The sequence below is a fragment of the Pteropus alecto genome, unplaced genomic scaffold (assembly GCF_000325575.1).
Source record: "Pteropus alecto unplaced genomic scaffold, ASM32557v1 scaffold239, whole genome shotgun sequence".
NCBI classification, from domain to species: domain Eukaryota; kingdom Metazoa; phylum Chordata; class Mammalia; order Chiroptera; family Pteropodidae; genus Pteropus; species Pteropus alecto.
The window spans coordinates 12,522,880-12,545,313 of NW_006494613.1; the positions used below are offsets into that span (position 1 = coordinate 12,522,880).

Sequence of the window (22,434 nt, forward strand, 5' to 3'; positions counted from 1 at the left end):
TGTGCCTCAGAGCTCTCTGTGATTCCACAAATGTCAGTGGCCCAATCAGCTGAAATTGCTGCAGTTCATTGAAGCACACCTGTGTACTGAACAAGTTAAAGGAATTTAAAGATTGATTTTTTTTTGCCCCTAGTTTGCCTTCCTTTTTTGATACATAAAGGCATTACATTGCATTTAAAAGAACTAACACATGCTGTTCTTTTGGGTGAGAATATTAAGGTTAATCCAGCCACCGAATTGGTTTTGTGCATAGGATAAGAAACATGTTTCTTTGCAAGTCCCACTGAGACTGTTTTATAAAAATCTTCACAAGCTTGCCATTAAGGACAAAATATAACCACTAAAATGGAGTACTTCAGGATAACAACTGCCTAAGGTTAAAGTATTAGTCTGTAGAGAACCATCTTGAGACCCCAAGGATAGGCAAGTGGATGATTTCAGCTTATTAAATGATGGTGTGATATAAAATTTTTTTAAGGCAATATGAAGGTGAACAGGAAAAAAACAAAAACAACTAGCTATTTAATTGGAATATGTTGATCTGTCATTTATCTTTGTTGTTTAAATGTGTATTTCTCTCACTGGTGCTTTCCAATCTGCTTACATTTTATTATTTTCAAACTGAATTAAATAGTACAATAAAGAAACTTTCAGTCTGCCTTTATTATTAAATAATTTTAGAATAAATTTCAATAAACCTCTACACCAACAGGATATCATCCCCCCCCAAATAATAGAACATTCCAAAACGTATAATGTTCTATTATTTAAATCACCCATATACTATTTCTGCATATTAGTTATCTGCTTATTGATTGGATGATTTAGAGTAGAAAAAGCAATTAGTGGTTAGCATTAAAAATAATATGTATCATGTTCCACAAAACTACAACTGTATTTCTAATACAAACAATATCAAGAGACATTCTCTACTTTAGAAGAATCAGAAAAGTATAGTTGAAATTATCAATGAAACTTTACTTCTAAAATGTATTTATTTGTACACAGATAAAAACGTCTTTCTTAAGCTTGAAGAATTATGAAGTCAAGAATAAAAGGTTCTACTTTAGTTAAATCATAATTTGCTAAAGAATAAAGAAATGTGCTTTGTGAATTTTTTTTTAACCAGTGTAAACAATGTACATTCTTAACTTCTTATACTGGTAAATCTTAAAATATATTGAATGGATGTTTTTAAGATTTACAAAGAGCACTTCTGCAGGTAAAATTTAATATAAACTACTTTGAACTAAATAAATGCTTTCGGAGATTAGATATATATAAAAATGTACAAACACACATGTATATGTGTGTGTATACATGTGTGTATATATAAATTTATCTATATCTATCTATATATATGTTAAGCAGTTTATTTTATTATATAGCAGGTTTTTTTTTTATTATTATTGATATAACTTGTTGTCGATCACCTAGTTTAGAGTTGTTTGTGAAAGTAATAGTCACAAGAATGAACCAACCCCGGAGATCAGTGTTCAGTTCATTTGTTTGCTTAAATTTCAGGTGTTCCTGAAAAGCCTCAAATTAGTGGATTTTCATCACCAGTTATGGAGGGAGACTTGATGCAGCTGACTTGTAAAACATCTGGTAGTAAACCCGCAGCTGACATAAGATGGTTCAAAAATGACAAAGAGATTAAAGGTAAAGAATGGGAAAAGGACCCCAAATCAAAATTAATGTGCTCATAGTAGTATGCAAAGTTACATACACTTTACATTTTCTTTTTCAAATCACAGTCACTTTCTGATTAAGTGTAATTTGAACCAGATTTACTCATTTCTTAAATTAGGTAATTTTAGAAGTTATATTAATATAATCTCATGCTCATTTCCTCTTATGTAAAACATGTCTAAAGATATATCTCATGGGAAAGTTGGAGAAATAAATGAGTGTATATATATATACATTATATATACATAATATATATATTTTTTTATATATTATCTCATATATATATAATGAGCTAATATATAAAAAAGCACATAGATTTGTGCTTGACAGTAGTAAGCACTAGATATAAGTTAGATATTATTTAGGAATTTATTTAAATTACAGACAGACTTCATGAATTATTTCTTAAATTCGTTGGTGTCTGGAATTACAAAGTTTTGAGAATAAAACTGAGTAAACATTAATAAATCTGATTCCTAATCTTCACAGAAGGCAAAAACAATGTACTCGTCTCAGTAAAAATGCATAGTACAGGGATACCTTGGGTTTGATTGCAGACCACCTCAATAAACCTAATATCATACTAATGTGAGTCACACAAATTTTTCAGTTTCTCAGTACATATAAAAGTTATACTTACACTGTACTGTAGTCCAGCGGTCACTAACCTTTTTGACACCAAGGACTGGTGCTCCTATGAGAATCTAATGCTTGATGATCTGAGGTGGAGCTAGGACGGTGATGCTAGTGCAGAGCAGTGGCTGAAAATACAGATGAAGCTTCACAGGAAGGCAGGGGCCAAATAAGTCATGGGAGATCTTTTATTCTAGATTAAGGAGTTTGGAATTTATTCTGTAGGCAATGGTGAGACTTTTTTTTTTTTCAATTACCCTCAAACAGTAGAATGAAACAATCATAATTTTTACTTCACTATGTTTTTCTGAAACCTCCTCCACTCTACCCCCCATAAGCCTGACTAAGAAATCCCTTTGATGCCTCTAGACAGCTCTGCATCCTAAACCACCTGTGGCTTTATTGCAGTTTTTAATCTTCTATGAAGCAAAAAAAATCTGAATATCTGCCATATACTATGGGACAAAGAGGTGTATTGCCTTCCTAAATTTATTGACTTTCTGAGAATCTATATAAACATTCCATTCTGTGTGTAAGTTTGGTAATATGTAGTCTGAGCATTTGCTCTCATAAAATTTTAAGATTTACTTTTTCAGCAAACTAGTTTTTACATTGTTAGGCAAAATTCATAACCCTCTATGATCTACACCCTTGTATAAACCCCCTTGAGTGTAGGAGGGACTTACGAATATATTATATCACTGCCTTGAATATGTTATCTTCTAACAGGGATTTTGCAGATATAATTATGGGTTCCTTTTGAGTTCATCAAATGGGATTATCAAGGCAAGGTGAGGTCTTTAATAAAAAATGAAGAATCAGAGAGACATTCTCCTCCTGGCTGGGAAGAAGGCAAATAGCTATCTTATGAGCTCTCTAAGGGGTCATGTGGCAAAGAACTGTGGGTGACTTCTAGGAGCTGAAAGCAGTTCCTGAATGACAGCAGTTCCTGAATGACAGCTGAGTGACAGAAAATGGAAATCTCAGCTATATAGCTTCAAAGGAATGAATTTACCAACAACCAGAGACCTTGAAAGGGATCCTAAAACTCAGAAGGGAATTGCAGCCCCAGCCAACACCTTTATTTTAGCCTGGTGACACTGAGAACAGGACCAGGCAAATTTCTATCAGGACTCCTAATGCACAGAAATGTGAGATAATAAATGTGTGTTGCTTTAAGCCACTAAGTTTGCAATAACTTGTTACACGGCAATATCAGGAAACTGAGATTTAAAAAGGCAGAATTATTTCTCATGGTGATACATCTGGCAAAAACTAGGCTTATTCTAAGGGTAAGATTCAACACTTAAATTTGAGGAGAAAGCCTAAGCTAAAAGAGTAGTTAAGGGACATTCCAACAATGAGCTAATGAGTAAAATGGAATTTTTAAATAGAATAAAGTGGATTTTTTTAATGATGGATTTGAAAGAGAAGACAAATTTCAGGTGAATGTTGGTGAATGATTCTGGGAGATGGAGCAAAAACAAAAGTCAGAGATGATAAAATTTGAGTGCCTGAGTGACTTGAATAATGAGCATGTGGAAATAAGAAAGGCATTAGGAAAAATTAGTTCAGAAACAGTGATAATATGTTTAGTCTTTAAGATATTGTAGATGAAGTAATTTGTAGAATCTAAAAGAATATGCTTAGTAAGCTTTTGGAGTTAGGTGACTTTGACTAGGAGAGGAACTTTGTCCATAAAAAGGTCTATCATCTCATAATGAGGGACTTCTTTAGTTTTAGGCTTCTTAAAATGTCATCAGCTCTTCATGTATGCAGAATACTTCTAACAGAACTTCCTCCCCTCCCCTAAGAATGCTATGTTGTAACCTGCATATCCATCAAAGCTTGCATATCCATCAATTTAATCTTGCCAGTACCTAATAATATTGGTTGTATTCTACAAGTGTTATTTATTTATTATACATCGTGTGTTTCAAAGGTTTGACCTTCAAGCTCAAGTTGACTTTAGCCGTTTCCCTGTCTGAACAGATTTTTTGACATACACTTTGATATCAATCAAAAATAATGCAGCTGCTCATTTTTAGGTTGGCTAAATATAGTATAATTTCACTGTATTCTACTTACTAAGTAATTATTTAGCATTTGGAAAAGTGCGAGTGAACTTATGAATGTTGTATTTCTCAAAAGGTGACCTTTAGACTGCTTGGATCAGAATTACCTGAGGTGATTCATTTAAAAAATGCAGATTCCTCGTCTCAACACAGACTTTTTAAATCAGAACTTCTGGATATCAAGCCTAGAAATTCTAATATTTATTAATCTGGTGATATTTAGGCTCATTATAGTTTGAGGATGCATAGGATTAGAAACCAGTAAGCAAAGTATTAAATATATATTTCAGGAAAGAGAGGAAGAGGTCTCAATCTACTAAATTTTAGAAAATGACTCTTAATATTATATATACTTTCTGAGTCTATGCTTAGGAGATTCTCTAAAACAGAATCAAAATGTACTTTAGCATTTTAACATTTTTGAGAATTACTGCAAAAATCCCTTTAGCTAACATCTTAGCTATATTCTTTGACCACATAATATTATTTTTGTTATTTATTCATTTCATGTTTTTTCCCCTATTGAACTCTATGGAATTTATCTTGAGAAATGGTAGATTATATATTTAATTTAAATACTCTATTTAGTGTTGCAAAACTAGTTTTGGTCTAATGCTTCATTTAACATCAATTGTACAAAATTTTAATTTTGAGTAAGTGAAATGCAAACGTACACAGAGATTGTGAATTCTCTGAAGCTAACTTAAAGAAAATAAAAAGGAAGGATTTGGGTCCTCAAGTTTAAAATCTCTGTATTATATAAGGATTAATTGAATGTACTAGTATTTAAATTTGTAGTGTACACCATGAAAAGATGATTTTTTGTGTTCTTTTTTTATACTTACCACTTTGCCATTTAAATCTGGACCATGCTGGGCACTGTATTAAATGAGAAAAAAATAGCATTAATTATACCTGTGTGAGTGTGTGTTTGTGTGCATGTGTATATATATATACGACTTGAAGTTTTCTGAATCCCGTTAAGTGTATTATTACCTCAAGACTCAAGACTCTCCAGGCCACACTATGAAATACATAGACCTCTTAATGAAAGAGATAAAACAATTATCCTTATGTGTATGAGTGATTGATGAAGGCAAAGAATCAAAAAAATCTTTGAGAAACTGTACTTTTAAAAATATTTTTACTAAAAAAATGCTTTATTAAGATAAAATAGACAAAAAATAATTCGAAATATGCAGTTTGGTATGTTTTCACAAATGTATATAGTGATGAAACCATCACCACAATAAAAGTAATGATTATATTTATCATCTACAAAAGTTTGGTCACACATCTTCCAAATCTCCTCCTATTGACCTTCTCTGGCCACCCTCACCTCGTTTCCAGGAAACTACTGTTTCATTTTATGTCATTATAAATTAGTTTATATTTTGTAGAATTTATATAAATAGAATCATACAGTATGTACTCTTCTTTTTTTATTTATTTACTTCAACATATATATTTTGAGGTCCATCCATGTTGGTACATGTATAATGATAGTTCCTATTTGTTGCTGATTAGTATTTCATTGTATGGCGCTATACTATAATTGTTTATTCCTTTATCTAGTGATAGGCTTTTAGGGTGTTTACAGTTTGCATCTATTATTATTTTTTTTTTTTACTTGATGAGCCGTGTTTTGGTATTATATGTGAAATAATTTGCCTAACTCAAGATTACAAAAACTTACTTCCATAAATTTTGTATTTTTAAAACGTTTTGAATGCATTTTGAGTTGTTTTATATTTTTTAATGCCCTTGTCTTTTATTTCTCTCAGCTGTGTTATGTCTAAGTTATTTTCGATAGATTGATTGATCTCATTATAGATAGCATTTTTCTTCTTTGAATGCATAGTAGTTTTTTAATTGGATTCCAGACATTGTGAATTTTACCTTTTTGGTGCTAAATATTCTTATATTTCTATAAACATTTTTAAGCTTTGTTCAGGTTAAGTTACTTAGAAAGAGTTTAATCCTTTCAGAGCTTTTAAATTTCTTACAGCAGAACCAGAGCAGTATTTATTCTAAGAAAAAATGTTTTTCTCATTACTGAGGTAAAATCCTTCTGAGCGTCCAGTACACCAATTATGAGATTTTTCAATTAAGTTGATCAGAATAGGCCCTATTCTCAGCCCTGTGTGAGCATTGTGTACTATTTCCTTTAATTCTTTTAGGTGGTTTTTATCCCAGTCTCAGTTTCCTCACACAGATGCACTGGCCAGTACCTCTTTTGCCAAATACTGGAGGGGACTTGAAGATGTTTTGAGTTCTCTCTTAGTTCAGTTCTCTTCTTTTTGAAACTCTTCTCTGCAGACTCTAACTGCTTTGGCCTTCTCAGTCACCCAGCTTCACCTCCTTAACTCAGGCGAGCCGCCAGATACTGCATAGGTTTCTCTCCATGTGCCACAACCTTGAAAATCTCTCAAGGCATTAAGCAGGAACAGATTTTAGGGTTCACCTCATTTGTCTTCTGTCTCTCAGGGATCACTGTCCCTAGTTATGTTGTTCAATATCTTGAAAATTGTTTTCAGGTGAGAAGTAAATCTGGCTCTATTCATCTTGTCTAGAAGCAGTTCTTTCTGATTTTCTTTTTGAAAGTAGAGAAATATTGTTTTTATTTCAGTGGCAATGTGTCTTAATTTTGTTGCTTGTTTGTTTTAATGTGATATATTGAATTTTAAAGGATGAAAATGAATGAGAGTTAAATGCATCTAAACTCATTTTGAAAGAATATTTTACATGAACAATTCTGCCAGTTTTAAAGGTTAGATATTGTTTTATTTAGCCAAAGAAATCCAGTGGTGTCATAGATTCTTTTACGTTGTGGGACTGGAAAAGAAAATTATAGCATGTATGAGATAAATATAATTTTTAATTGGATTTCACTTATTGTCAAGAACGAGCTTTCTATCAACAAAATGAGTGTTTTTAACTTTTTTTTAATCAATATTTTAAACTTAAGGGTTGAGGCAAGTACACAGCTCAATCACTCAGGACTCATCAACCTATGAGCAATCTTGAGATCACATTAAGATAAATATTAAAATTTGCTAACTTTTTAGCTCTCATTTGCTAATGGAAGGATTCAACTGCTGCTTAAATTCTCCTCAGGTTATTTTCTAAATATCCTTTATGGCTTCTTCATGTGTTAAGAAAGACATCTCTCGCATTGCTTAGCTTTAGTTTTGTTTTTTGTTTTTATGTTTATTTTGTTTTTTTGTTTTAAATGGAAATTCAGTTCTTCATGTCTTGTTTTTTTTATTTTGTATTTTTCCGTGGAGTCTGAGAAAAAAATGTCTTGCTCTAATCAACTTTGGAATGATCTTTGGACCCAGGAGGATATTTTACAAAATTTATTAAACCGATTTTTCTAAAAATCTTTTTTTGTTATTGTTCTTCGATCAATAAAAGTCATTAAAACTGTTCCAATATTTTTATTTATTTATTCATTTATTTATTTTCACAATTTTATAGCCTAATTGACTTCTTAGTGTAGTAGTATTTAAGTGCATTGGTAACCTTCCTTCCATTTGCCTTGGTAATGGGGAATTGATAGAAATCGTTTATTTTACTGAGATTATTCTATAGTAGCATGGATTAAAGTTGCATCATAAAGTTCTGAGTGTGTTCTGTCTACTATTTGATTTACTAACTTGAATATTAAATATTCTGTTTCTTGATAGTAGTTCTTATATAAAGTCTTTATCTTCCAAGAGAGTGACCCATCTGCCTTTTTGTTTTTGTTTTTTTTTATTCAATAACTTTTTTAAATGTCCATTTTAAATGTACCTCCTAAATCGAAGCCAAATAGATTAGCCATTTTTATCTTTTGTATTACAGTTTTATTGAGAAATAATTACTATATCATCAATTTAACTTAAGTTTATAATTCATTGTTTCTTTGTAAATTTAGTATGTAATTCTCACCACAATCAATTTTACATTTACATAATCCTAAAGAAATGTCATATGTGTTAGTAATCACTCACTATTTCCCCTTAATCTCCTCCTCCTAGCTCTAGTAAACCACTAATCTACTCTCTATATCCATAAATTTGCCCATTGTAGACATTTCATATAAATGAAATCATACCATATATGGTCTATGGTAACTACATTCTTAGCATAATGCGTTCAAGAATTGTCTATTATAGCATATATCAGTACTTCATTATGTTTTGTTGTTAAATAAAATATCTGTATTCAGTCTCACAACAAATGATATATTCTCACAGAAAAAAAGAAAGACCTGACCCTACTAAGAGCACCTGGGTTGAAAAGGCACATCTTTCTTTATCTCTACATGATCTTCAGTCTCAAATACACTAAATATTGTTTTTCTTTTATTAGAATATTTAACTGTGGTACTTAATTACCTAATCTATCTTTTTATTCTCCCAAATAATATATATGGAACTACTTTTTTTAAACAATATATATTTTTTACTTTTCAGTTATAGTTGGCATGTGATACTATATTAATTTCAGGTGTACAACATAGTGACTAGATGTCTATATAACTCATGAAATGATCACCCCAATAAATCTAGTACCCCTCTGACTCCGTACATAGTTATTATATTATTGACTATATCCCTTATGCTATATTTTCTATCTCCATAATTATTGTATAACTATCAATTTGTACTTCTAGATCTCTTGCCTCTTTTTCACTAACTCCCCCCAACCCCCTCCCATCTGGTAACCCTCAAAATGTTCTCCGTATCTATGAGTTGGTTTCTGCTTTTTATTTTTTATTTTGTTCTTTAGATTCCACGTATACGTGCAGTCATATGGCATTTGTCTTCCTCTATCTAACTTACTCCACTCAGCATGCTATTCTCTAGATCCATCATGAAATATCTTTTTTCATCCCTTTACTTTCCATTTGTGTGTGTCATTTAATCTGACATCAGTCTCTTATAGGCAGGCTATGTAAGAGTCTTGTTTTCTTATCCGGTCAGTCACTCTATCTTTTGATTGAAACATTTAATTATTTTTCATTTGAAGTACTTATTTTAGATATGTAGTTATTGTCATACTTTATTCATATTTTTGATACATTCTTTTTCTTCCCCTTAAAGGAGTCCCTCCAACATTTCCCATAATACTGGCTTGGTGGTGATGAACTCCTTCAGCTTTTTCTTGTCTGGGAAGCTCTTTATCTGTCCTTTGATCCTAAATGATAATTTTGCTGGATAAGGTAATCCTGGTTGTAGGTCCTGGGTTTTCATCATTTTGAATATTTTATGCCAAACCTTTCTGGATTGCAGAGTTTCTACTGAGAAATCAGATGACAGTCTTATGGGAGCTCCCTTGTAGGTAATTAACTGCTTTCTCTTGCTGCTTTTAAGATTCTCTTTAAATTTAACCCTTGGCATTTTAATTATGTATCTTAATGTGGGCTATTTTGGTTTCATCTTGTTTGAGACTCTCTAGAATTCCTGGGGTTGTATGTCTATTTCCTTTGCCAGGTTAGGGAACTTTTCTTGTATTATTTCTTCAAATAGTTTTATAATTCCTTGCTCTCTTTCTTCTCCTTCTGGTACCCCTGTGATGCAATGTTGTTATGCTTAATATTGTCTCAGAGGCTTCTTAAACTATCTTCATTTTCTTGGATTCTTTTTCCTTATTGCTGTTCCTATTGGATAACCTCTGCTACTCCATCCTCTATGACGCTGATTCAATTCTCCATTTTACACACTCTAGTTGATTCTCTCTAATGTACTCTTCATCTCAAATATTATATTCCTCATTTTTGGCTCCCTGTTGTGCTTTCCATCTCCATTTTTATGTTTTCTATCTTTTTGTTAAAGTTCTCTCTGAGTTCATCTACTCTTCCCCTAAGTTCATTGAGCATCTTTAGAACGAGCGTTTTGACCTCTGCATTTGGAGCTTTGTTCTGTTCTTTCATGTGGGACATGCTTCTTTGTCTTTTTATTTTGGTTGCCTCCCTGCATTTGTTTCTATATATTAGGTAGGGTTCTTAAGTCACTTGGTCTTAGCAGGGAAGCTTTATGTAGTAGGTATCCTGTGAGGCCTCTTGGCACAGACCTGGGAGGTGTCCAGCTGCAGGCCAAATTCAGCTGCAGCTTGTGTGCCTCCAGGTCCCCCTAGTAAGAATCAGCAAGCAATCCACAATATGGCTGCCACCCATGCTGGGCTTATAGGTGCCTCAAGGGGCCAAGTCAGAAACTGAGGCTTGATGCTACTGGTGTGGGGCTCCACAAAAGGTACAGGGTATGCCGAGGACACATACTGCTTCTTTGGGTTTTGTGAGCCTTTGAGAGATTTTATGAAAGTCTGTCTGTATGGAATAAATCACTGGAATCAGCTTAGGTGGGCCTACAAGTTGGGAGAGGCAGAGTCTTGGGGAATCCCCTGGGTGGAGCAACCTATGTTATCCAAGTTAATGGTGGCTGTATATGCAGGTTGGAAGGTGAGGAGTTCAACAAAGGAACAATGGTTTCTACCTGCACCTCTGTCCAAGAGCCAGCTGCCCTTCCAGCCCTCCTTCTGAAGCCAGACAACTCAACGCCTCCCCATATATCCCTGGCACCCCAAGAGCAGCTGCCCTAGCACTGGAGTTCAGAGAGAGTGAATCTGTCAGCAAATAAGGCCAAGCATGGACCCTTAAAAGGAAAGTCTCTGCTTCCACAGCCCTTTGTCTCACTTAGCCTCCACCTCCACTGGTTTTCACAGCCAGAGGTTGTAGGGATTTCTCTTCCTAGCACTGGCATCCTGGGATGGGGAGCACAGTGTGTGGCTGGGATCCCTCATTCTTCAGGTTGGGGAGGGGGCACTGCACCCAAAATAGCTCTCTCAAATCTAGATCACCACATATGGTTGTGGGATCAGGCCATTTCATGTCTCTGCCCTTCCTACTGTTTAGAGGTGACCTGTTGTTTGAGGGAACCTAATATAGGGCTTCTGTTCAGCCAGACCACTGGTGATCCCATGTATTGATTGCTCTGTAGTTTCGTTATAATTTTGTTGTGGTTGCTATAGAAGGCATGCACAGCCACTACCTCCTATGCCATTTTGAACCCTCTCCTCCATTATTTTTTTATTGAATGCTATTTCATTGTATACATACACCATATGTTATTTATGTATTCATCAGTTGATGGACATTTGGGTTTTTACAGTTTTTAGTTATTATAAATAACTCTGCGATGAAAATTTAGGTGCAAATTGTATAGAAACATATTTTTATTTCTCTTGGATATGTACCTAGGAAAGGAATTGCCGGGCCATATGTTTTCTGCTTTATATACTTTGGGTCCTCTATTTTAGATGTATGCATGTTTGTAATTGTTACATCTTTCTAATAACTTGACAAATAATATTATTGATATAGGGTCATTTCCATCTACCATTTCACATTTTGTTTTCTAGTCTCCATTGTATATGATGAGAAGTCAGTTGTTAATATTTTTGGAGACTTTTTGTTTGTGAAAGTTGTTTTACTTCTCCTGCTTTCAACATTGCTTATTTTCTTCGACTTTGTTTTGACATTTTTTTGTTATGATGTTTCTGGGTGTAAATCTTTTTGCATTTAACCTATTTCAATTTCATTGCTTGTTGGATGTAAAGATTAATATTTTTCATCAAATTAATAAAGTTTAAATCAGTATTTCTCCAATTTTTTTTCTACTCCTTTCTCTTCTTTTCTTCTGGTGTTCTTATTACACAAGTGTTGTGCTTAATGGCATCCTAAATTACTCTCAGGCTTTGTTAAAATTTTTAATTTTTGTTTCCTCTCTTTTCTTCAGATTATATAATCTGTACTGATCTGTATTTTTTTTTTTTTTTTGGCTCATGACTACTGTTGAGTCTTCCTAATTTTTTCATTCCGGAACTTTCATTTGGTTCTGCTTTATAATTTCTTCTTCTTTATTGCTGTTTACATTATTTTGTTTTACTTCTTTAATCATGCTTTCTTTTAGTTCTTTGAACATATTTATAATAAATCCTTTGAAATGTTTGTCTGTTAAGTTCTTTATTTGGGTCTTCTTACCAATAGTTTCTGATTTTGCTTTTTTCCGCCTGTGTTAGAGTCACTCTGTTTTGTTACTTTGCATGTGTTATAATTTTTGATGAAAGCAGGACGTTTAGATAATATTTTGAGCAACTCTGGATACTGATCTCACCCTGTAGTTTGTTGTTTGCTTATTTATTTATTTAGTTACTTAGACAAGACTATTTCTACTGCAGTGCAAAACCTGTGATGTCACTCTAAAGACACAGCCTTTGGCATGTGGGTAGTCACTCTGGAATGACAGTGGTTTTCCTAAAGTTCTCTTTTTCTCTTTCTCTGATGTCTCTGTCAAGCTATCTGCCTCTGCTGGTATTACGTGCCCCTCCACTATTTGTTAGCTACAGTTCTGTCATTTTCAACAACACTCTGTGCATAAATTTCTCTACAGCTGATCCAATTAAACTGCAGAAACACTTTGCTGGACATTCTTTTGAGGCCAGTCTTTGAGGTCTTCTTTGACTGCAGGAAGGTTCTACCTAACTGTTTCTTTCTCTGGTTTTCTTTTATAAACTAGCTAGCCGAAAGTTTAGCCTGTTGGTCACAGGGAGCTACTATTCTCTTTTTACGTGCTAATCACCAAAATCTTCATTGTTCTCAAGAGGGCTCTAGGCTTGAGCTTCTCAAGTCTCTGTTTCAAAGCCAATTATTGCAGAGAGCTCTTTAGAACTTTCTTATTATAGCCTGTCTCTTACCCTGGGTAAAATATGACACTACTCCTAAACTGGGGGCATGGCCTACTTCTTTTGAAGTACACTCATTCTTATTTTAAAAGCAGAATGCTGGGGTTGGGGACAGTGGCAGACGTTGGTCTTCTTGAGTTGCCTCTCTGGCTTGAAACCTCTATTCTATGAATGATCTAGGTGTTATCTACTGAGGTCCCTGTATTCTTGGCCTACAAGTGGGGACTGACTAAAGAAAGAGAACTCCAATCTTTCAGCCACACTTACCTGCAATTTACCCTCTGTAAATGAAGGGAATAAAAAATGCTGGCTGTCATCCTCTCCTGGGAAAATACTATAATCTTTGATTGGGAGCTGGCAGGGAGGAGAAACCTCATGTTTTTGGCTACATTTACTCAGTCAAGACCTGCACTAAGAGAGAGAGTTCTTAACTACATGCAGGAAAGAATTCAAGTGCATGCCAGAGTTAGAGTCAAAGGAAAATTTATTAAATAAGAGATAATGCTCCATAGAGAAAGTGTGTTGTCCTCTCAGAGACAAAGAGTGTTAGTGCCGAAGAGAAAAAACTGGGAGAAAAAAGACAGGCCAAAACACAGACAAAGACTCTGAGAGTTTAGGAAATTCAGTTTACATATCGCTCTTAGTTGAAAGAATTCGTTTACTTACTTTCACTTGATGATATGGATATACAGTGTGAAGGTAAGGGTATATAGTGTAAAAGCCATGGGTATGTAGTGAGAAAGACTGCTGGTAATCCTCAACCTTTATTCCATAGGCTACTCGTGGTTTTAGTTGTAGAGAATGAATGTAGGGTACAACTTAAAGACTCTGTTTTCACGTCTCTGTATGAGTAAATGGTTTGTTAGTAATCCTAGAAGGGATCTTCCTTTGTTCTGTGGGATTCCCCATAGTCTGATAGCAGCATATCATAGACTCTGAATACAGCTTGACTTAACATTTAGTTCTCATACCTCCTCCCTACATTAGATGAAGGTAAGGAGCAGATCATGGCTCCAGTACCACAGACTCTACCTGTTTTTACTAAGATTAAGTAACATTTTTTGAATAATTGTGTCTTCGTTTGCTATATGCTATTAGCACAATTTTCAGAGAACTTAAATGTGTATGTGTGTGTGTGTGTGTGTGTGTGCACGCGTATGTGTGTTTAAATAGTTTTTACCAGTTCTGATTGTTTCACTGTAGAGTCTGCAGATCTCCTTTGCTGATGACCCAGAAGTTGCCCTCTGATTTCTTTTTTATACTCACATGTTTTCACAATGTTGACTCATAAATTATTCTAATATATCATCTTTGAAATATCTTCCTTTATTTATTCTTACAAATTCATTTGTCTCTCATTCTCTGACATTTCTTTTTTATAGACTAAATTTGTATTTCTCTTCTTGACCATTTTATATTCAAATTTTTATTTTTTTTCCTCTACAGGTGATGAAACTTTTATAATTTTTTTCTTTGTAATTATAGATAATTTTAATTATATTCTTCATCATTTTTATAAACTTTATATGAAAAGATCATGTAAGAATAAGAAAATGTTTTAATAGTTTAATAGTTTGATATATTTTTAATGTAGTTATTTTTTAATTTAGTTTTTTTTTCTTAATAATTTTGGCAATATTCTTTCTTCCTCCTCTTTATCTTCTTCTTCTTTTCTTCCTCCTCCTTCTTTTATCTATAGTTAAATATATCTGAACTCTCATCCTTAGGAATTTCTGGCACGTGGAATTTTGATCTAGTTGGGCTACACTAAAGATTACTATGCCTATAGAAAATAGTAAAGGGGATAAATAAGCAAATTTAGTGTATATATAGATGTGAGTGAAAGATAATAGTGATAATCCATAGCAGTCAAGAAAGTGGAAAATATATAACAAAGCAATAGAATTGAATCTGATAAAAATTATTTATTTAGATTTAGTATGTCTAATTGCCAATCTTTGATAATCTGTCTTTAGCTTTTGCAATGTTACAAGTCAAAAACTCTTCACTTAATCAGAGATTTGGCTAATAACATCTTTAATTTTTCAAGAAAGTGATGATAAAACAATTTAAAAAGACATCCACTATAAAGAAAAATAATGACATATTGACAAAACTGCCCCAAATTATACACACTGACATGGAATGAGTCTATTTACTAGAAGGAAAAGAAGGAATGCTTCACCTGACTGAAATAGCCATTATTTTAATTTAAAACATACTTATTAAGCATCTATAATTTTTCAGACTTTGTCTTAAATCTAGGTATGAAAACTCTACAGAAGTATAAAAATTAAGCCTGCCTGGAGAGAAAAAAAGAAAGAGAAGAAGAAAAAAAAAGAGAGAGAGAGAGAGAGAGAAATAACGAGAGGGGAGTAGAGAGGGAAAAAATAGTGGGAAAAAAAAAGAGATAAAGAGAAAAACAAATTTTAAATTCCAAATTATCTTTTATTTTACAAATGTATGAATTACATTGAAACTTGTGAATGTCCTAGTAGGTAATTGGAATTTTACAATGTTATGTTGTTCAGAAAGCAAGAAAACCTGTTGAAAAGTAATCAATAAAACTATGCTAGTACATAGTACAGAGAAACATTATAGCATTCAGAAAGCTAAGATTTTAATACAAATGTTTTACTGATGCAAATGATTCATTTTCACAAAAGGTAAATGAAAGACATGTTGATTTTTCTTACATGCACTAAATTCTACATGAAATAAATTGATGACTAGAACTACATCATCATAAATGTTTGAAAGGATTGCTGCGTCCTCTTTCTACCCTACTGCATGACAAGGTCCGGAGATGGGGACAGAGGCTTCAAGGAATGCATCGTCAAGAATGAGGATGTGTCATGTGTTTAGGGATAATTGGTTTCTTAGAAACAATCCTATTAATAGGGGGAATTTGGGTAGCACAAATTCTAGTAAGTGTAAACGCTGTATAAATGGATTTCCTCAAAATTGGCTCTGAGGAAAAAACAGTAAATTCCCCACGTATGGAATCAGCTCTAGTCACCCTGACGTATCCAGAATGCGTAAACTCTTTATGTGAACAATTATTAAGAGAAATTCCTTTTGACACGCCTCTTAAAGATGTTATGAATAAATTATAACAAGCTGAATTACTAGAACCAGTTTATACTCCTGTTCGCATGCAGTTAGTAGAAAAATTAGTAAAGGATAAGAAATTTACTCATAAGCCTGTGCCTCCTTTTGTGGCCTAGTGGATAAATAGAAAACTCTGGTATCCACCTAGGGGGGCTAATAGTATGAAAAGATTACCTGATCTTCCTTTGCCTTATACAGGAGCTTATAATAAAGATAGTATACGTATAGTGAATAAAGATGGAATTCATGTGCCTTATAGTAGTTTAAGTTTCATAGAAAGGCTGGCTAGGTCAGGACCTCCTTGGTGCTTAAAAAACAAAGGAACAGAAACTTAGCTTATGAAAGCAGCTTTGTACAACTGATTTTTATAAATATTTTCCTCAATACTTCACCAAGGAAACTTTTGAACAGCTATGAGAAAGGTTCAGCTTGAACTTTAGATATAGCATAAATCAAATAGCATTTAAAAGATTTCTTCAGGCAGAAAGAAGAACAATGTCTGCCCAGAAGCCAATACTTGCTGTTATGAATACATCTATCTATCACCTTTACTTAAATCAAACTGTATTTTACGTAATAGATATAAGAATTAAAAGTTTAGATTGTTCCTTCAGGTAGTTCTGTTCTAATGATTGAGAGAAAAATGTACTAGTTAATCATGAACATTAATAATAATATACTCTAGAAGATTTTTCTGCTTCGCCTAACCACAGAAATTTAACTCTCTGCTACCTTAACTACAAAGTATAATCAAATGCCAAAATAAAAAGTATAAAAGTTGTACTCTAATTACAATAAAACGGAACAGTGTCAGACCGCCTCTGAGTTGTGTAGTCGACTGTCTTCCGCACTGACGCCCACCTTTGGGGCCCCCTGGATCCTGTCGTGGCTGGACCGTGGCAAAGGAGTCATACTTGCTGGTGCTTATGGAGTTTGCTCAAAAGAATAGGTATTTTTATTTTCTTTCTCATAGAGTTTAAGGAATGGAATTTTTAAAAATATTCTGACATTTTTTATCATTTGGGGAGCCTGAGATAAAACTTTTTTTTTTGATATAAATCACATATCTTTTAATCTTCAAGAGATGAAAAGACATTATAATCTACACAAATATAGTGACCACCCTCAGGCATATGGCTTAGAATCAGGGAATACATTTTTTTTTTTTTCTCAGATGGTATAATCTTTTTGATCCAGCCTAAGAAAAAGTAATGCAGGAAATATAAATTCTTTTTGTAGAAGAGGTTACAAGTAAAAGTTGACCTCTCATGTTCACACTTTTGGTTAATGGCACTGAGGCTAACTCAACTTACTCTCGAGGGAAATGAGGTTATTGTAAGGTTTTCCTGACCATTGCCAAGTGAAAGGAGTATCAAAAAACTTAGTTATAATCTAAAGGTTATTCTCTGAATATAAAGAATTCATTGATGAACTAGCATCATATTGATTTAGCTCCTTTCCGTCTCTAACTGCAACCAGCTAATTGCTTCTTCCTCTATTTTGCATACCTTTCTCTACTTCATGAATCCAGCTCTCTCATTAGTTTTGCTAAATCATTTCTGTCCAAAGACCACCTGTGAGATATGAGTATGATTGTGTATGCATATGCATATGCTCTCAAATATATCTTTTTAGATTCCATTTTACTGAGTTCTTCATGTTCTTCTACTGCTATTAAAATGTATGATAGAAAACATGAAACAGACTAGTTAATTACATTGTTTATATTTGAGAATAACGTTTTATGCTTGCTGCTTGTAGATTAGGCACTGTGGAGTCACGTTCCTCTTCAGGTTTAATCACACCTGTCTGGGGCCACATATTACAAAATATGGTAATTAATGAGCAAAATAAACTACATAGAAAGGAGATTTCTTATTAAAAGGCAAACTTGGTTCTGGCAGACATCATGCAATCAGATTCATCAAATACAGACACTATAGAGGATTACAAATTTATTTTCACATATAGAGATAATTTTTAGATTTTATGACTGTAAATCTGTTAGATATAAAATATAAAAGATTCCTTAATACACTATTGTGGTCTGGAATCAGATTTGCAAATGACTCCTATTTCTTCCCTGCCCTACCTCTTTTTCGGTTTTTGTATTTATGAATAAATGGTAGAGTGTGAATTAAGTCCAAAGTGTCCAGAAATTATGCAAAATATATCTTCGCAGTTCATAAATGAGCTCTGTAAAACAGAAAAGGAAGACCTTGTTGAAACTGACAAATATTGCTTTTTAGCTCATTATATTAATGATGCAGAAATAATAAGATATTTATATTGCTGACTATTCAAAGAAAGTGATAATAAAAATAAAGAAGATTTTCCTGAGGATAAGTTAATCTCTCTCTTGGACTATCACAATTATTAACTAATTTCCTGAGTAACCATATTTCTACTAAATAGTCTATCTTTGACACCCCTTTCAAAGAGATATCTAATGGGGTGAGGATCAGATTGTAGACCTGATCTTAACACTTTAATACTTAAACTATTATTCTCTTTGATATTTTGAACATACTAATAATCCTTCTAAAATATTTAAATAATATATTGACATATCTGTCTCCTTCACTAGACTAGAATTTCTTTCTTTATGTAACCTTTTATACAGAATCTGGCATGGTATCAAACACGTGGTAAGAGCTCAAGGTTTTCACATACAGAATGAATGACTCATTTGAGTTAACGCAGTCTCAGACTTTAATAATTGTTAAAGGTGGTGACTCTCTTCTTTACCAGATATTCTCCTGGATTGGGCAACCCAGTTCTGAGTATTCTTCTAAGTCACAGAAAACTAAATAGATAATTAAATGTTGGCTTAATCAATCATTTGAGTGAAACTTTACCTTAATAATGTTCAAATAAAGTGACTCTACTCCTTATTGATTGTTCTCCTAGACTGAGCAATATTGTTCTTAGCATTCTAAAATATTAAATCTTAATAGATATTTAAATATTGTTTTGAACTGGTTCCAGGGTTTTTGAGGTAATGTAACTCTTGTAATTTATTTGGTTCTGGAATGATCTGTGTAAATACAAAAATCACTGATTAGTATAAAAGTAATGTTATCGAATATAGAGCAGCAGCCAGATTAGTGTAGAAAAATAAGATGACACTGAAGTGAAATCAGTAAGCAAATTATTTTCATAAGGCCTTTTTCATTTGCCAATGATAAATCACAAACTATTATCAGTACTTTTCAGCTACGTCAAAGAAAGAGATAGGATCAGTTAATTATTATATCCACAAGCCAAGTGTACAAAAAAGGTCAATGTTTCCTGGTATTGACAGTCAGGGGAGAGTTTCTCTCTGAATTAACATGTTTCAGAGTGTGTATGCATATATACTGAATTGAGTTAGTTCTAGATTATATAGAGCAAGATTCATAGTACCTTTGAATGCATACCTGTGGAATAACACTTAAGAAAAACTTGATAAAAAGTATAACATTCTGCTTATCTGAATAAATCAAGAGAGAAAGAGATTTTAGGATATTTAAATAAATGTAATACCTCTCCTTTATTAATGCTCCACAAATGTTATTATTTTGCTCATCTAAGCTTTTGAAATCTATTAACAAACACTGAGTTTCAGTAAAATTCCTTGCAAGTAAAACAGTTTGTGTTGCCAGTTAATGGTGGAGCCATAGCTTGAAAAAATAGCATTATGACTGGCATCCTATATAAAAGAGGAGTACAATGAGAATTTTAAAAAATATACTCCTTTCACATTGGAGTTGTATGAAGGAGTACTAGTGAGCAATGATGAAATTTGCCTCAAGAGTTTGTTTTGCAGTCTTCTCCAGTGACAAAGTGATAGTGGTTACCAGAATTTAAAGTTCTACCATGTTAGACTTTGCTTTAATATGTTTGGTCTGGAGAAAGTTTAAAACAAATATAAAATGAAATTCTTACCTTCATTATTAAAGAAAAATGTTTTGTAAAATACCTTTGAATACTTAACCTTAAGGAGAAAAATACTGACATTTCTTCTAACACAAACTGGTTTTAAAACATGCATCTAAGTTATTGAGTGAGTTAACCAGGCATAGTTACTTTATGTCAGTTAAAAAAAATGTGAGAAAATTGGTTATCTTCTAAAAATGATGTATTTTATTTTAGAAATGTTGATCTATAGAACTTCTTTTAAGCAGTAATTTCATAACATACCCAGTTGTCTACTATGGTCATTCCAAATTTTTTGATGATAACGCCAATTTATCTCATATAATGCTTACAATTCCTCCTCTCTATGGTAATGGGACATATAGCTAGCTTACTAAAAATGATGTCAAACAATCAAAATACCATTAATAGCAGTGGGATGGATTCAGAATAAATTCTTTGAATTGTTCTACTAAAATTATCATCTGATCCATCAAAAAATACATTTAAATCCCCCAGCTCTGAAAATAATAGTAAAATTAAAATTCTATATATGCATCAATATCTGGGGTACACACTGAGACCCTTCAGTGATGGTGGTGGATAGCCAGAGAATGGAAGACTGAAATAGATCAAAAGAAATCATTATATTTTACATGATCTCTAAGAGATTTTCCCAGATGATGAGACTATATGGCTTTTTCAATACTGGGAACAAGGCAGAGGCTGTTTTTAAGTCCTGTCTTATTCCCAGGGTGGTCTAATGACCTTACAATGGATTAAAAAGGAGATTGGCCCACTTTAGGTACAAGTCTGATCCAGAGGGCTACCACAGGATGCAGGACAGGGTTTTCCTTTATAAAAATGACACAGAAAGATAAATACCATATGATTTCACTTATATGCGGAATCTAAGAAACAAAAAGAACAAACTAATCAAAAACAGACTCACAAATATAGTGGACAATTTGCTGATGGATGGAGGGGAGGGGATTTAAAGGGCTGGGAGAATGGGGTGAAGTGTTAAAAAAGTACAAATTAGTTATTGATAGATGGTCACAATGATGGGGAGCACAGCATAGGGAATGCATTTAGCATTAATATGTTGGCTAGATGGAGGGCCAGGGCAAGGAGGGAGCAATTGGCGGAGGGGGGGGGATCGTTTTATGAACTATATAAATCTCTAACCAATGTACTGTATAATTGAAACTAATTAAAATAAATAAATAAATTTATTTTTTTAAAAAAAGGCAAAAAAAAAAAAAGAGACTATCTCTTTCTAGCTCTGTTTGTAAAATACAAAAGTGAAGGGAACAAAAATATCAGAATAGTTCATATTGCACTGCTCAGAGTGATTAGGAAAATTATGAGAACAAGGCAGCTTCTCGAGGACTTCACTTTAGAGGATTATCTTTCTAAAAATCTAGTCCAAAAGTGGTCAGAAATTACAAATCTATAGAGGCAGGTGACTAATATTATAAATTTGGGAAGACAAATGTGGAGGTGTCTGTTAAAATATGAAATTTTATAAAAAGATTTGGATGTAAAGAAGTTCAGAAGACCTTTTTTTTGTTGTTCTTTGGCTAAACTGACTCAGGACTTTTAAACTTATTGATTTGGGAGGCTTCAGCAGTCTAACTCACACTTACATCTGCCATTTTTCTCCCACCATTGCTCTTGATGAGATAGACAATATAAAATCTTAAATATCAGCAGATTGCTATTCCACAATCCAAGTCTCATAAAGATGCATAATATAAAAACTGATATTTATGTGTGTATAGCTGTGTATATATATACAAATAAATATATTTCATTTTAATTTTTTATTTTTTTAATTTACAGTTGACATACAATATTATATTAGCTTCAGGTGTACAAAATGGTGATTAGACATTTATATAACTTACAAAGTGATCATCAAAATAAATTTATTACCCATCTGACACCATACATAGTTATTACAATATTGACTATATTCCTTATGCTCAAGTTTACATCCCCATGATTATTTTGTAACTACTAATTTGTACTTCTTAATCCTTTTCCCTTTTTCACTTACCCTTTCTCCCAACCCTTCTCTCATCTGGCAAGCATCAAATGTTCTCTGTATCTATGAGTTTGTTTCTGTTTTGTTTCCTTGCTTATGTTCTTTAGATTCCACGTACACGTGCAATCATATGGTATTCGTCTTTCTCCATCTGATTTATTCCGCTCAGCACAATATCTTCTAGGTCTATCCATACTGTTGCAGATGGCAAGATGTAATTTTTTGTGGTTGAGTACTATCCCATCGTAT

General features: G+C 33.1%; 1 protein-coding gene across 2 annotated transcripts in view; it reads left to right on the forward strand.

Moving 5' to 3' along the window:
* Positions 1 to 22,434, forward strand: part of CADM2 (cell adhesion molecule 2) — a 974,765-nt gene that overhangs the window by 814,642 nt on the left and 137,689 nt on the right. For both annotated transcript variants that reach the window (XM_006926238.1, XM_006926237.1), the window contains one exon: positions 1,525 to 1,662. In XM_006926238.1, the coding sequence (XP_006926300.1) occupies positions 1,525 to 1,662 (138 nt within the window). The remainder of the gene's footprint in view (positions 1 to 1,524; positions 1,663 to 22,434) is intronic.